Below are 15,676 nucleotides of genomic sequence, written 5' to 3' on the forward strand. Positions count from 1 at the left end.
TCCAGAATCACGGAGCCTCAGTTTCTCCCTCTGTAGAATGGGAGCGGCAGCAGCGCCCCCTGCCCTCCAGGTTTTCACCCACTTGCTCAGCGTGCGTCCACCTCAGCTCCCGCGAGCCACAGAGACACACAGTCAGGATGGAGATTATAGATAACCTCTGGACAGCGTGGTGTTTATTACCAGGAGGACACCCGCATGGCCTCCAGGCACCAGAGAGTTTTGACACAAATGACTTGAAGGCACTGGTTTCTGTCCAGCCCCCACCCCTATTCATTAGGGCCCGGGGGATAAGAGAACCCATCACCGAGCGGACCAGCCACGCTCCCTCCTCCAGGCTGCAGCTGCTCCAGGTGGCCGAGGGTCCAGCATGCCTTGCCCTGCTAAGGGTCCCAAGGTGGAATGGGCTGGGCAGCTGCCAGTCAGCGCGGGTAGGGGTGGGTGGCGGGCAGTATCAGATGTGGCGGCTCCTCCCTGGGACCGCTGAAGGGCTAAGAGACGCTTGGAGGCAGGCGGGCAGCTGCCGTCTTCTCCACCACGAAGCCGTAGTTGTACTGGTGGGTGAGGAGTGGGGTGAGGGGAGAGCAGAGTGAGAGAGCAGCCACTGGGGGGCGCCAGAGGAATGGCGGGGAGTGGGGCATGAGGGATCCGCAGCCGTCGAGGTGGGTTACAGCTGGGACAGAAGGGGGCCCAGGGGAGACGAGGGTGGCCTGCATCCCCCCAACTGCGCCCCCTCCCTATTCCCACACCCACCTCCGCCTCAATGTCCGCCAGCGATTTGATGGTCAGATCAGCAAAGGCAGAGAAGGCCTGGCAGGCAGGGACAGGTCAGTCTGCGGCAGGGACCCCAACCTGGAACCCCCGTTCCCTCATCTTCATAAAGGGCCCCCTCAATATTTGTCTGAACATCATCTCCCCTTCCTGCCACTGCCTCTCGCCCCGTAGCATCCAGCTGCCCCTCCTGAACCCCCCATTCCAGAAGGAGACCCTCCCACCCCCACCCCTTGGCCTCCAGCCTCTTCCCACCCAGGAACTCCCCTTTGTGCTGGATACACACGCCCTGCATCGTGGTGCCTATAAACTCAAGGGATGGGGGCAGATCCAGACTCCCCAGGACTGGGACTCACCAGGGGACCACAGCTCTTGCCCTCGAATCGGGGGTGCAGCGTGAAGGGAACCCCATCCATGGCTGAGGAAAGTGGGTGAGAGGGGTGGAGCTGAGGCTGAGGAGACCTGAAGCCTGCCTGTTGCCCACCCCAACCCAAAACGCCCAGCCCAGAGGTCTCGGCTCTTTCCAGTCTTGACAGAACAGGGCAGGCCCAGGGCTGGTCCAACCCTGCCCTGGCCTCTACCTGGGGGTACAAACTTGGACCAGTCTTACCCCTCAACCCCCACCCCAGGGCGTCAATCACCCCACTCTGCTCTCACCTGAGATGCCATAGAAGTTGGAGGCCTCATAGATGGAGTCGCTCCTCCGCAGGGTAGAAGCCCGAGAGCCCAGTCTGGATAGTGTCCGCTCCGGGAAGCCACCTTTGCTGATGGAGGCAGGAGAGCCCAGGTCGGAGACCTGATGGTGACCCCGCCCCCACCCCCACCCCACAGCCGGAGGACTCACCTCGGCTGGCCCGGCGAGTCCAGGGAGAGGTCCCTCACGTCTCGGCTAAGAGCCCGGGGCTTGGGCACTGGCCGAGGGGCCTTGGCCTTCCTGCACCAGATGGCAAAGCCCCCCATGTCCCTAGGGGAGGAAGAAGAGAGAGAAGGGGCTCTGGCCTCACGTGCAGCCAGGGATGAGAACAGCTGCCAGTGGGAAGACAGGCTCCAGTGACCTCACGTCTCAGCCCACACCATCAGCAACATCCTAATACTGCTGGGCCCAGTCACCATATTGGGCACTTCAGACACACCAGCTCCTCACCACTGCCCAGTGAGATCCCAGTACAACTGTCCCCATCTTAACATGTGGAAACTGAGGCACAGAGAGGTGGCAGAAGGGATGGGAGGACTCGTGGGAGTCCCTGAGAGTCAGAGGGGCAGGCAGGGAGTTGGGAGGGCAAAGAAGGAAGGCAGGGGAGCAGGCGTACCCTACTCGCAGGTATCCAGGGACTGTCTTGGTTTTCCCACTCAGCCGGATGTCAAAGACAGCTGTGTCCGCGGACCCCAAGGGCACCAGCTTCACACACATGCGTTTCTTCTTGGACACGGAGGCCTCTGGGAGGGGGGACGGGTGGGGAACAAGGGGGTGAGAAGAGGCAAGAAGCAGGGAAGGGGCCCAAAGATGGCTTCAGGAGATTGCTCTCCAGGGTGCCATTTAAGGGAGCTATCTGTATGGTGTGGGGCAGTGGTTATATCATGCATGGTAAAGTCATAGGAGGAGAATCCATGATGCTTTTAGGAGCCATTGGGGCAGGCTCATCTTTGGTGACATGGAGGCGCACCCATGGGGTGGTCATGGGGACCACAGTGAGGGTGGGGAGCCGTGGGATCAGCTAGCACTGGGTGCCCATGCTGGCCCTCCAAACTCACTTGCCCTCAGCCCTCTAACCCAGAGATCAGCAAACTACAATGGATGAGCCAAACTGACCCAGAGTCTGTTCTTGTCTGGCTCACGAGCTAAGCGTGGCTTTTACATATATGCATATATGTGCAAGGGCTTTCCCAGGTGGCATTAGTGGTAAAGAACCCGCAGAGACATAAGAGACACGGGTTGATCCCTGTGTTAGGAAGATCCCCTGAAGGAGGAAATGGCAATCCACTCCAGTGTTCTTGCTTGGAGAATCCCAGGGACGGGGGAGCCTGTTGGCTGCCGTCTATGGGGTCGCACAGAGTCGGACACGACTGAAGTGACTTAGCAGCAGCAGCAGCAAGTCACTTCAGTCGTGTCCAACTCTTTGCAACCCGCCAGGCTCCTCTGTCCATGGGATTCTCCAGGCAAGAATACTGGAGTGGATTGCCATTTCCTCCTCCAGGAGATCTTCCCCACCCAGGGATGGATCCCGCGTGTCCTGCATTGGCAGGCAGGTTCTTTACTGCTGAGCCACCAGAGAAACCCACCAATAGATACACGCTGACAGTCAAATACAAATGCCAAGACACAGAGAGGGCATGGGAGGCAGGGAGAGCCTGATGATTAGAAAGAGCAGTCGGGGCCGAGAGCTGGGAGAGCAGCCCCTGTACAAAAGCCTGGAAATGGAAAAGAGAACTGCGCCTGGATCAGCTTGGCTACAGTGTAAGAAGGTGGAGGTAACAACAGGAATAAAACAAGTCGCACAAACTGAACACTTACTCTCAAGAGAGACACATTTTTACGCAGGGCGGGGTTCATCATCCCGCCCTAGATCAATCCTCAGCCAACACCGTCATTACCCAGAGCATCGAGGGGGCGGCCAAGGCTCAAAAATCGCGCGCCTATGGTCTTTCCATTCCCTCCCTGGTCGTCCCTGCAGAGACGAGCGAACCTGCCCCTCACCCCCTCCACCCACCCACCCCTGCCTTCGACGTGGGACTCACTCGAGTCCAGGGGGTCGCAGACTGGTGAGAATCCCGGCGGGAGGGGGCTCTTGTCCACTAGGATCTGGATGTCGACCACCACGTTCTCCTGTGGATTCTGGAGTTGGGGTCGGGGCGCGGGGGGACACAGCGAGAATCACTCAGCAGCAGGGACTGTGTCCCTGGCATCATGCTCCGCGAATGGACAGGGGAAGTGGGAAGACCGGGGGATTCCGAGGATGGGAGCTCCTTACCTCCAGGCTGCCCAAAGGATTGAGGCACAGGAAGTAGCCAGATTTCTGCGCGAAAGTCTTGCCGAAGCTGGCGGGCGCCCCCTCCACAGTGCAGGAGATCTACAGCGCGAACGCTGGTCAGAGCCAGGATATTACCTGGCCGCAGCCGCGGCTGCCCCCCATTCAACCCCCGGCCGCCGCCGCCTTCCCGTCCCCGGCCCCCTGACATCGCTCACCGCGCTGAATCCCCGCGGCGGGGGCGCCGAGGCCGACGACCAGGCTAAGCCAGCCAACGGCATCCCGTTGGCCCCGGGCCCCGGATCCATCCTCCAAAACAGGCACCGAAGGCGGCAGACAGCCTCGGACCTTGCAGCCGCAGCTGGACTACGGAGTTCGACAGGAACCTGAACTACAACTCCCAGACGGCCTTGCGATGTCGGGGGGCCAGGAAACGCAGTGTGCGCGTGCCGGGAAGGCCGACGGCCAATCTTGTGGGGACAAGGAGCCACGCCCCTCAGGTGCGCCCGTGGGAGACGTTTGCGGAAAACAGTCTCTCTTTCACCTCAAGCCCAGCGACTCCTGCCGGAAATGTCTCGCTAGCTGGGAACCAGAACTACATTTCCCAGAATTCCGTGGGGGTTATCAGCCTCTCCAGAGCTACTGTCGTCGGTATTTCCCGGAAATTTCCGAGAGAAATATGAAAAATCCGCAATTTTTGTTCTCGGAAGTCATCCCAAAAGACACTTTCATGGGTTATACAGCGATTAGTAAATAACGGAAAGTACGGAGCAGCGTGAGCCATGAAATCTTGGTGTAACTTGAGGATTTATTCGCACATATAATTCATTAAGATGGTATAAAAGTATTTCGAATGGCTAAGTGCTTTTACACGCTTAGATGGAAAATATGGTCAACTGGGGAACAGAATATTATCTACTCCTATACATGTTCCAGCTTTTTACCGTATTATCGATTAGTCCACTGCCTTTTTTTTTTGCCACAGGAGAGCACAAAATGGTTTTATATTTGTGGTGAAATATCGTTTTTAACGTAGGATAAGAAAAAGTTTAATGTAAAATTCTCTCTGCCCGTTTGGGTGACTACCTGCTCACCTTTAGTGTGCATTGTGCGTCTGTATTATAGATTAACTAAATCTACGCCAAAGCCTTTGACTGTGTGGATCACAACAAACTGTGGAAAGTTCTTACAGAGATGGGAATACCAGACCACCTGACCTGCCTCCTAAGAAATCTGTATGCAGGTCAAGAAGCAACAGTTAGAACTGGACATGGAACAACAGACTGGTTCCAAATCAGGAAAGGAGTATGTCAAGGCTGTATATTGTCACCCTGCTTATTTCACTTATATGCAGAGTACATCGTGAGAAATGCTGGGCTGGATGAAGCACAAGCTGGAATCAAGATTGCAGAGAGAAATATCAATAACATCAGATATGCAGATGACACCATCTTTTCTGCAGAAAACAGAGAACTAAAGAGGCTCTTAATGAAAGTGAAAGAGGAGAGTGAAAAAGTTGGCTTAAAACTCAACATTCACAAAACGAAGATCATGGCATCCAGTCCCATCACTTCATGGCAAATAGATGGGGAAACAATGAAAACAGGGACAGACTTTATTTTGGGAGGGCTTCAAAATCACTGTAGATGGTGACTGCAGCCGTGAAATTAAATGACGCTTGCTCCTTGGAAGAAAAGCTATGACCAACCTAAACAGCATATTAAAAAGCAGAGACATTATTTTACCAACAAATGTCTATCTAGTCAAAGCTATGGTTTTTCCAGTAGTCATGTATGGATGTGAGCATTGGACTGTAAAGAAAGCTGAGCGCAGAAGAATTGATGCTTTTGAACTATGGTGCTGGAGAAGACTCTTGAGAGTCCCTTGGACTGCAAGGAGATCCAACCAGTCCATCTTAAAGGAAATCAGCCCTGCATATTCATTGGAAGGACCAGAAGGGGACAACAGAGGATGAGATGGTTGGATGGCATCACCGACTCTATGGACATGAGTTTGAGTAAGCTCCGGGAGTTGATGATGTACAGGAAAGCCTGGTGTGCTGCAGTTCATGGGGTTGCAAAAAGTCGGACACAACGGAGTGACTGAACTGAGATGTGCTTAACACAGGAATGCCTGGTTGCTGCTGCTGCTAAGTCACTTCAGTCGTGTCCGACTCTGTGTGACCCCATAGACGGCAGCCCACCAGGCTCCACTGTCCCTGAGATTCTGCAGGCAAGAACACTGGAGTGGATTGCCATTTCCTTCTCCAATGCATGAAAGTGAAAAGTAAAAGTGAAGTTGCTCAGTTGTGTCCGACTCTTTGCAACCCCATGGACTGCAGCCCACCAGGCTCCTCCGTCCATGGGATTTTCCAGGCAAGAGTACTGGAGTGGGTTGCCATTGCCTTCTCCGGAATGCCTGCTTAGAAAAGAGCAGTTTTCTTCTGGTGCCTGCCAGGCAGTGATGCAAGATATAGATGGGCTCCAGTTAGATATTTATAACTGGCCTCCTGTTTGCGTTTCATGGGGCACAAAAAAGTGGCTTAACACTTTGAACTGTTAGCATTTTCTGATATAAGAGGTAGGTGGGCTCCAGTTAAGGCATTATAATCAGCCTCCTGTTTGCCCCTCCACACTGGAAGTAACAACAGAAGCAGGGTAAATAGCCAGTGTTCGTCTCTTGTAAATGCCTTAAGGTAATAGTAGTCATGGCAATAGTCGAGGTTTGGCAAGAACAAAGAGGCAAAACCCTGTTTGAGTAAAGGATTAAGGGATCTCTGCTCCTCCCTCTTTGGAGACAAGGGAGACACTGCACACGCCCAGAAAGGCTCCTTGTGGGTCTAAAGTCAGGGGATAATGCCAGGCCCTAATGAGTCTTGCTTCTCCCAGAAGCCTTCCCTTTGAGATCCATCTTGGCTGAGGGGTGTGAGTACACCCAGCGGAGAGTCCCAGGGTAGGTCAGGCGTGTTAAAAGAAACCAGATAATTGGCCGAAAAGAAGACAAAGAGCCGGAAGAAGTAACCTATATGAATGACGTAACTGGCTCTTTCCTGTGCTCCGTCCCACTAGGGGTGAGCCCACACCCTCTGTCTCCAGGTGTGCGTCTCTGCCTTGCTTCTGTCTTAACAAACCATTTCTCTCTGTGCTGGCCCACTTGTGCTACATCTCTAACAATAAACTGTGTACCTACATTTATGGTTTCTGTCTCTGTGATAAATGTGTTTTTCACTGGGGGCAAAGATCCAGGGAAAAATCGCTTCTAGCCTCTAGCCCTTGCTGGTCTGGTGGCTAGAATTCCTGGTTCTCATCCAGGCTACCCAGGTTCAATTCTTGGGCAGAAAATTAAGATCTCCCTTCATGCGACTGCTCACTGCTGCCTCACCAAGATCAGTAGCTCCTTAAGAGAGAACATTTCTTTCTCAATCCCGTGAGGGGTCATTATGACCCACTACTCACCTTATAATGCAGGTGTGAACTATGTAAACTGGCAAAACCTTAGCTCAAAAACTGTACAACTGTTCTTTGACCTCTAATGGCTGGAACAGTCCTCAGAACTTTCTGAAATCTCTCAGCGTACAATCTCAAGACTATAGAGTCCCCTTGAGGTGCCCCATTATTCCCACTGCTTAGGAGAAATTTGATTCCCAACTCAGAAGTTCCCCAGGTGGAATCTGACGCTGGCCCGCATACACAGAAGGCAAAGAGAAACCAAAGAAAGAGGCAGACCTCTCCAGATTGGTGGCTGTTGTTTTCAGGGTCCACAAGGGGCTCACCGTGTATTATTTAAAAATGGTCCATTGTGGTGACCTGATAAACAAGGGATGAAGTCACAGTGGCTACAGTGCCCTGGTGCCATCCTGTTTTTTTCCTTAAGGTGATATCCTGTTTTTCCCTGCTGGTGCCAGTTTCTCAAGACTCCGTGACCACCCAAGTGTGAGACCCGTCCAACTACGTGATCACAAGACCCCAGCTGTGGGCTAAAGATAAACTAAGGCCCCCTCCCTTCGGGTCATGATTTCCCATCTATAGCGTATAAGAACGGTTGGCTACAGAGGGTGCACTGGTTTTTCTCTAAACCCAGTCACTTTCTCTCTTCCTGTAATAAATCTTTCTCTGCCTGAATGCCTGGCTTGCTCTTTCTCTGCACTCGCCTTACAGTTGTTCAGCCACTAAGTCATGTCCAACTCTTTGTGACCCCAGGGACTGCAGCACACTAGGCTTCTCTGCCTTTATTGCCTCCCAGAGCTTGCTCAAACTCATGTCCATTGAGTGGGTGATGCCATCTAACCATCTCATCCTCTGTCATCCCCTTCTCCTCTTACCCTCAATCTTTCCTGGTGTTGTCGGGGCATGGGTTGGGAAAGAATTTCCAGACATGAGACAGAATGAGAGGGAAATAAAGTTTATTAGAATGGGAGATGCTGTTGGAGCAGCAGGCCAGCTCAAGGGAGAACTGACGTTGAATGGGGGTCCTTAGTCCACTTTTATACCCAGGGTGCAAGGAGTGGGATGGGGTCTTGCGGGTCATTTGCTGATGGGATGAGGCATGTATACTGGGTGGTTGGGTGGGGGGAGAGTAAAGCAAATACCCTCTCTCTATGGGGTAGGAGTGGAGACAGGTTATACTGATCAGGAGAACCTGAAGTCCATTCATAGTTACAACATGTGGGAGGGAAGGACAATAAAAGTCTGGCTTTTCCATTCCTGCATTCCAAGACCCTTTCATCCTTGGGTCACCACATTTCCCAGAATCAGGGTCTTTTCCAATGAGTCAGCTCTTCTGATCAGGTGGCCAAAGTATAGGAACATCAGCTTCAGCATCAGTCCTTCCAATGAATATATTCAGGGTTGATTTCCTTTAGGATTGACTGGTTTGATCTCCTTGCTGTCCAAGGGACTCTCAAGAGTCCTTCAGCACTACAATTCGAAAGTATCAATTCTTCGGTGCTCAGCCTTCTTATGGTCCGGCTCTCACATCCGTACACGACTACTGGAAAAACCATAGCTTTGACTATACGGACCAGATTGGTAGTGGCAGGTTTAGTAAACAAGGGAACTTATTTATGAGGTTTGTCTTCAGTTCAGTTCAGTTCAGTCGCTCAGTCATGTCCAACTCTTTGTGACACCATGAACCACAGCACACCAGGCCTCCCTGTCTATCACCAACTCCCGGAGTCCACTCAAACTCATGTCCATTGAGTCAGTGATGCCATCCAGCCATTTCATCCTCTGTTGTCCCTTTCTCCTTTCCCAAATGAGTCAGCTCTTCAATCAAGCGGCCAAAGTATTGGAGCTTCAGCTTCAACATCAGATCTTCCAATGAATATTCAGGGTTGATTTCCTTTAGGATTGACTGGTTGGATCTCCTTGCAGTCCAAGGGACTCTCAAGAGTCTTCTCCAGCACCACAGTTCAAAAGCATCAATTCTTCAGTGCTCAGCTTTCTTTATAGTCCAACTCTCACATCCATACATGACTACTGGAAAAACCATAGCCTTGACTAGATGGACTTTTATTTGTCTTAGGTATTCACTAACCAATCCACTCTGAAGGAGATCAGCCCTGGGATTTCTTTGGAAGGAATGATGCTAAAGCTGAAACTCCAGTACTTTGGCCACCTCATGCAAAGAGTTGACTCATTGGAAAAGACTCTGATGCTGGGAGGGAATGGGGGCAGGAGGAGAAGGGGACGACAGAGGATGAAATGGCTGGATGGCATCACTGACTCAATGGACATGAGTTTGAGTGGACTTCGGGAGTTGGTGATAGACAGGGAGGTCTGGCGTGCTGTGATTCATGGGGTCGCAAAGAGTCGGACACGACTGAGCGACTGAACTGAACTGAACTTAATGAGTAAGAGCTGGAGAAGGAAATGGCAACCCATTTCAGTATTCTTGCCTGGAGAATCCCATGGACAGAGGAGCCTGGCAGGCTATAGTCCATGTGGTCGTAAGAGTTGGACATGGTTAGCGACCAGAGAGAGAGAGAGAATGAGTAAGATCTCCAGACTGAGATAGGAAAGGCGCAGGGCACAACCTTTAAAAGAATAACATAGCCACTGAGGACACAGCATAAACTGGTTAGAACCAGCTAGGTCCAAGGTGGTGGATGAGTCGGCTTCCACTAGACCTTGAACCTCACTATACGCTCCTTGTAGTACACCAAGCTGAATGACACACCCACCAGGCACATCGACAGTCTCTTATGAGATGGACCATAAGAGAAAGAGAGATGGGTGGAGGCCCAACTCCTAGAAATTCCTGTCCCTTCCCCAAAACAGCTGGAAGACTCCTCTGACTCATGAGCCTACGGAATTACCTACCCTTATAAAACCTGACAACCCCATACTGTGGGGCTGCTTGCCTTCTGAGATGGCCCACACTCTGTCTATGGAGCGCATATCTCCCTGAGTAAACTTTCTTTCACTTTACTAAAGCTAGCTCTTGAATTCTTTCCTGTGCCAAGCCAAGAAGGCATACTTGGTAGACATCCCAGGGACTCACCTGAGAGCTGCGATGTGTGAGGTCCTCTCCCACCCCATCTTCTTTTCTGCCATAGTTCTCACCAGAATCTTGTCAACTACAAATTGGTGATTGCCCAGGGCACTTGCCATCTGTATGCTGCAGCTGTTGAAACACCCTGAAGGCACTTTGTGCTCCAGGGAAACTGGTGGAACAGATCCTTAGATAGTTAGATATTTTCAGGAGCTGATTTCATGATCCCAATCCTTACATCTCCTCATACATAGAAAAGCACTGAATCTCTTCATGGTGACATCAGCTCCTCATGACTAACAGAAAACCTTTCGTAAAATAAGTGCCAAATATATGGACCTTCCCCCAACCCCAGCCTCTCTGGGACAGTTTTATAGCGCTATCTCAGATGCTATCTCCTGGACCGAAGCCTTCATTTTGCCCCAAATAAAACTTATGCAGCTCCCGCTGCATCTTTTTTCGTCTGCAATTATGGCAACCAACGAAGCAACCTGGAGTCGACTTTCCTCCTTTACCTGAACTCTAGGAGGAACTGGAGCTTTGGTAACTTTGATGCCAGCAGTGGCCCCTCGGGCCCATCTGCCTCCTTAGGGAGTAAAGACAATTTTAGGCAGATCTCTCCTGGTTCTCAGATCTCCAATATTGGGGCCTGGTTGACATACACTGGGGAATATTTACCCAGTGGAAAGGAACTGGATGGGGCTCATTTGAAAGATACTGAGGAACACTCACCCAGTTGAAAGATACTGGGGGGGAGACCTGGTTAAAAGATATCAGGGGAACACCTACCCAGTTGAAAGATACTGGGCAGGGGTGGGGAGGCTGGTTTAAAGATACCAAGAGAATACCCATCCAGAGGAATGGCACTGAGTGGGGCCTGGTTCAATGATACCAGGGGAATACCCACCCAGTGGAAAGGTACTGTGGAGAAGGGGAAAATTTGGATAGAAGCGAAGAGTGAATTTTATCCATGACAAATACAACTTAAAATGGGAAAGAGAGCCTCTCAAACAGAAACCAGGGGAATCAGAGGGCAGCCTCTAACACTCCTGCGAGGGTTATGTACATACAAAGTTTATACCTGCAAGTACCTACTTAATTGGGGAAATTATGCTAAAGAAGATCCCAACCTAAAGTGTCCAGACTGGGAGTTCTTTTGATATTCCAAAATATCAACATGTGCAAAGTTTAAAAAAAAAAAAATAAATCCAGTTGTAAGATCAAACAGACTAAGTGGAATGCTTACTGTAGTATTTAGAAGATTCTAAAAGAGGAAACGATAGAGTAACTTCTTTGCAAGAAACCAACAAAAAATTGCTTGAAACTCTATCTAAAAAAGGCCACTAGCACCAACTGCCAGGTCACAGATCTAGTAGGACCCAGGAAGTCACATTTGGGGCATTTATGCCATTTGCCTTTTCACTTCTGGGCAACTCTTTGCCATCCTCTTGGGGTATTTTTGCCATTTGGCTTTTGATTTCTGAGCATGACTTTGCCATCTTTTGGGGACAGTCTTGCTATTTGGCTTTTGATTTCTGGGCATGTCTTTGCCGTTTGTTTGATTTGGAGTGTGACTTCCAGCTGGTGAAGTTCTGGTTTGGTTTGGTTTGGTTTGGTGAGTTTGGTTTGGTTACTTTGGTTTGAGTGTGTGGACATCTGGTACAAACTGCTTGAGCTAAAATGGCAAGTGCTTCCTCTAAGGTTCCACACCCCACCTGGGAACCCACTGGGAAAACTTGTAAATGACTAGTCAACCTATAGCTCTGATCTAATTGTCGCACGGGTGTATGTTCCTCGGTTCTTTGTCCGTCACAACAAAGATTTGGAGCAACGGACATGAAAGCCCTCGGTGCGTCACAGCTCTCGGGTCTTGGACAAACCCTGCTATAGCTCTTAGGCAAATCAGTGTTACAGCTCTATTTTATTTAGAGGATAGCAGGAGAATCCATCCTCGAAGTGTGAGGGCATGCCAACCCAAAGGCTTGAAGGAAAGAGAGTGGAGGAGCGCATGGGGGAGGGGGAAGGAGAGAGAGGGAGAGAGAAAGAGCGCACGCACATGGGAGAGAAAGAGAGAAAGCGCTTTGGCTCCTCTTTTTATGCTTTTTCCTTCACCTGGGCCTGCCTTATGCAAATTGGGCTTAGCCAGGAGCGCAGTTTTTTCTACCTGAAGTCTTCACTCTGGTCCTTGGACCTTCCTTTGACCTTCCTTGTTTTTTTAGCCACCGCCATTTTGGGCTCATTTTCCCTATTCTACCTACCTAACACAATGACAAAGAAAAATGGCCTAAAACTATTGCATCTCTTTCAAGGTCAGGAAGGGGTAAGGGGGTCTCTGATGGTCTGAGTTCACCTCAAGGATCAGCTGGCAGTCATGTCCTCTCAACGAGCTTTGCCAACACTGCACCGACTATGATCAGCTCTCTCATCTCACTTAGCCCCCTCTTCCACAATGTGCACCAGGTATGTTGCTGAGCCCAAGCTCTTTCTGCTCCTATCACAACAGGCCAGTTATCCAAGAGACAAGGTGTTGAGGCAAGGAATATGGCTTTTGAAAGCCAGCTGACCAAGAAGATGGCGAACTAATGTCTCAAAATAGCCATCTTATTGGGGTCTGGATGCAGGTTCTTTTATAGGATGAGAGGGGAAAATAATTGAGGAAGTAAAGGCCATTATCTTGCAAATATCTCCTGGAATGGCCAACCTCAAGGAGGGGATGGGTTAATCTCTTCAGGCAGAGGGGCAGGGTTCCCTGAGGCAGATCATTATGTATGATTGTAATAACCAAAGCAATGAAAAACAAGGGCAGAATCAAAGAAACAGATCCATCACAGAGTCAGCTTTGGCAGGGTTCAGCAAGGGATTTCATCAGCAAGGAGATGGCTTGTTAGATGGCTATCTGGTTGCACTGGAGGCAGGTAGCTCAGCAACAACATAGGCACGTGTGAGAGGAAACATAGCTTGATAGTGATTCCCAAAATAAGTAACAATTTTTTTCTACCAAGAGCCCCCCTGAGATAGGATGGGCTCCAGGTTAGGCCTTTACAACTAGCCTCCTCTCCGTATTTCTTGGAGCAGAAAAAGATGGGTTCCAGACTAGGCGTTTACAACTGGCCTCCTGTTTACATTTATTGAAGCAGAAGGCAGGTGGGCCCCAGGCTAGATACTTACAACTGGCCTCCTGTTTGTACTAAGAGATATAAATAACAATAGGAACAGGGTAAATCATCTCCTGTGGACACTTTAAGATAACAGTTCTGTCAGGGACAGGAAAGGGCTCAACCCTATTTGAATAAACATCAAGGCACCACATATTTCCCATGCTTGGGGCAAGAGAGACACTGCACTGGAGTGGAAAGGCTTCTCAGGGGTCAAAAGGCAGGGGACACCAGACCATAATAAGTCAAGTCAATTCCCACCCCGCTCCCCCAGAGGCTATCATGCTATACGGCATGGTTCTGAGGCAAATCAATCATAATTCATCTATCCACATGTACTCTGCCTTTCTAATAAACGCTTTACTTTCCTCTCTATCTTCCACGTCCCTGAGGGAATTTTTTCTTTTCAAGGTAGACAAAGACGGGGACCCAAACTCTAGCCATGGGCCGTCATAGTCTAGTGGTTAGAACATGGAGCTCTCACCGTCATAACTAGGGTTCATCCCCAGTCAGAGAACTGAGGTCTTACTTCAAGCTGCTGGTCATTGCTATGCGTGCCTGATCCGAACCACTGATGTATTGAGTCCCTGAAGCTGGGGACCATTCAGGGCATTGACTTGTGTCCTCGTGTGCTTTAATGAAGACACTATATTCGCAGACTCATCACGTATGACCACACAACATCCTGCTTGGATAATGGCCCAGGCACCACCTTGGGGGGCAGCAGTGATGTCCAAGTCCATCTTATTTTGGAGGACAGCTCTTCTCATTTCAGGCTTTCTGGGTCAATCGAGTAGGGGCTTCTGTGTGTGCTGTAACAACTTCCAGGCCAGCAGAGGCTATAAAGACAGCGGCCAAATGATTGTACCAGTGGAGAAAGGGAACACGTCCACCTGGGAGATGGCAGATGGGGGAGGGAGGTTGGCAACTTTTGTGACTGTGGAGTGGATCCTCCCCTCTACCCAAAGTGCAGCAGCCCAACCATCTAGGTGAAAGTCACATCCAAAGAATTTTGTCACGCATCCACTGGATCCTGTTTAGGACTACCAGGAAACATGTGGATGGCACGACCAGCCAGACCAGCTGCTGCCCTGTACTATGTACAACAGAAGGCCTGCACAGTTCCAAAGATATCCTCCCTACATTCCTGGTACAATTGGTTTGGGTCCATCGAGAGCGTTTTTGTTTCCAATGTAGGGGTGCCTGGGTGTTCAAATCTCCATAACACAGAATAAGCCGTGTGACTCCGTCCTAGAGCTGAGCACCGATGGCTCTGACGATGGTGCTTTCCTATTTATTTGACTGCACCGGCTCTTAGTTGGTCTGTGAGATCTCCAGTCTTCGTTGGGGCATGTGAGCTTAAGTTTCCTGACCAGGGATCATCCCAGCCCTCCCGCATTGGGAGCACGGAGTCTTCGCCACGGGACTACCAGGGAAGTCCTGATGATGGGATTTTTAGGACCGTTCTGGTCAGCAGTTTAATAGACTGCCTTTGTTGACAGATTGACAGAAGAAAAACACTCCTGTCCAGTGTTACTGATGGTTTGTGCCCCAGGCCAAGCTCCTGGGTCAATATGAATAATATCAAATGAATTAAGAGCATTCATCTTCGTTTTTTTGAAATGTCATGTACTACTCTAGTGCCTTCATTCATTCATTCCTGTGCTGGATGTTGGTACCCAGCATGGCAATCCCAGTGAAGCAGAGAGGGGCAGCTGCCCACACACCCAACAGTTGGATTGATTCCTCTGCTGGGCATATGGGCGGACTCACCATTGGAAGATATTTCCACCAGGTCCCCATCTTATGACTGGACACCATAGGAGCAACAGAAGTTTAAAGTCAAGAAGACAGATTATTTGGGAGTTCCCTGGTGGCCCAGTGGTTAAGACTCCACACTTCTAATATAGGAGGGCGCAGGTTTAATCCCCAGTCAGGGAACTAAAATCCCACAGGCTGAGTGACACGGCCAAAAAACAGAGAAACAAAACAGATTGTTTATTAGGAACTTGCATGGGGAAGTCTTTTTTTCTAGAAGAATTACATTTGTGACTGGATCCTTAGATATTGGATGTAGCTGCAGCTTTAGGAACTTGACCTGGTTGTACAAATCATAAATGTTGGCTGGGAGAGGCCCACAGTCAGGCGTGAGGAGATGGACTGGGGGCAGGATATCCCAGATCAGGACCCCTATCTTCTCCTCCCTCTCAGTGGTGCTTGTTCCAAGGCAGGGACAGGGCATTTCCATGGACACAGCTTTTATTTATTTAATAACAGGACAACAGGATCCCAGTG

At 50.3% G+C, this 15,676-nt stretch overlaps 1 protein-coding gene across 1 annotated transcript; it reads right to left on the reverse strand.

The window, feature by feature from the left end:
* Positions 1-144: 144 nt before the first annotated feature.
* Positions 145-4,114, reverse strand: MVB12A (multivesicular body subunit 12A). Its single transcript, XM_027969448.3, has 9 exons — positions 3,953-4,114; positions 3,738-3,836; positions 3,505-3,601; positions 2,079-2,205; positions 1,613-1,732; positions 1,426-1,532; positions 1,125-1,186; positions 751-807; positions 145-551 (listed from the first exon to the last, which is right to left on the reverse strand). Exons 1-9 carry the CDS (start codon positions 4,040-4,042, stop codon positions 489-491), a joined length of 822 nt encoding a protein of 273 aa, XP_027825249.1. The 5' UTR covers positions 4,043-4,114; the 3' UTR covers positions 145-488.
* Between the last annotated feature and the right edge of the window lie 11,562 nt (positions 4,115-15,676).

This window comes from Ovis aries, chromosome 5 (assembly GCF_016772045.2).
Source record: "Ovis aries strain OAR_USU_Benz2616 breed Rambouillet chromosome 5, ARS-UI_Ramb_v3.0, whole genome shotgun sequence".
Classification (NCBI taxonomy): domain Eukaryota; kingdom Metazoa; phylum Chordata; class Mammalia; order Artiodactyla; family Bovidae; genus Ovis; species Ovis aries.

What these genes read in the sequence shown, in the direction of transcription:
- MVB12A (XM_027969448.3), bottom strand. Translation starts at nt 4,042, where the DNA reads ATGGATCCGGGGCCCGGGGCCAACGGGATGCCGTTGGCTGGCTTAGCC. An exon ending in CGCCGCGGGGATTCAGCGCG is followed by an intron (nt 3,837 to 3,952) that starts GTGAGCGATGTC and finishes TTCGCGCTGTAG; the next exon opens with ATCTCCTGCACTGTGGAGGG. An exon ending in ATCCTTTGGGCAGCCTGGAG is followed by an intron (nt 3,602 to 3,737) that starts GTAAGGAGCTCC and finishes CCCCAACTCCAG; the next exon opens with AATCCACAGGAGAACGTGGT.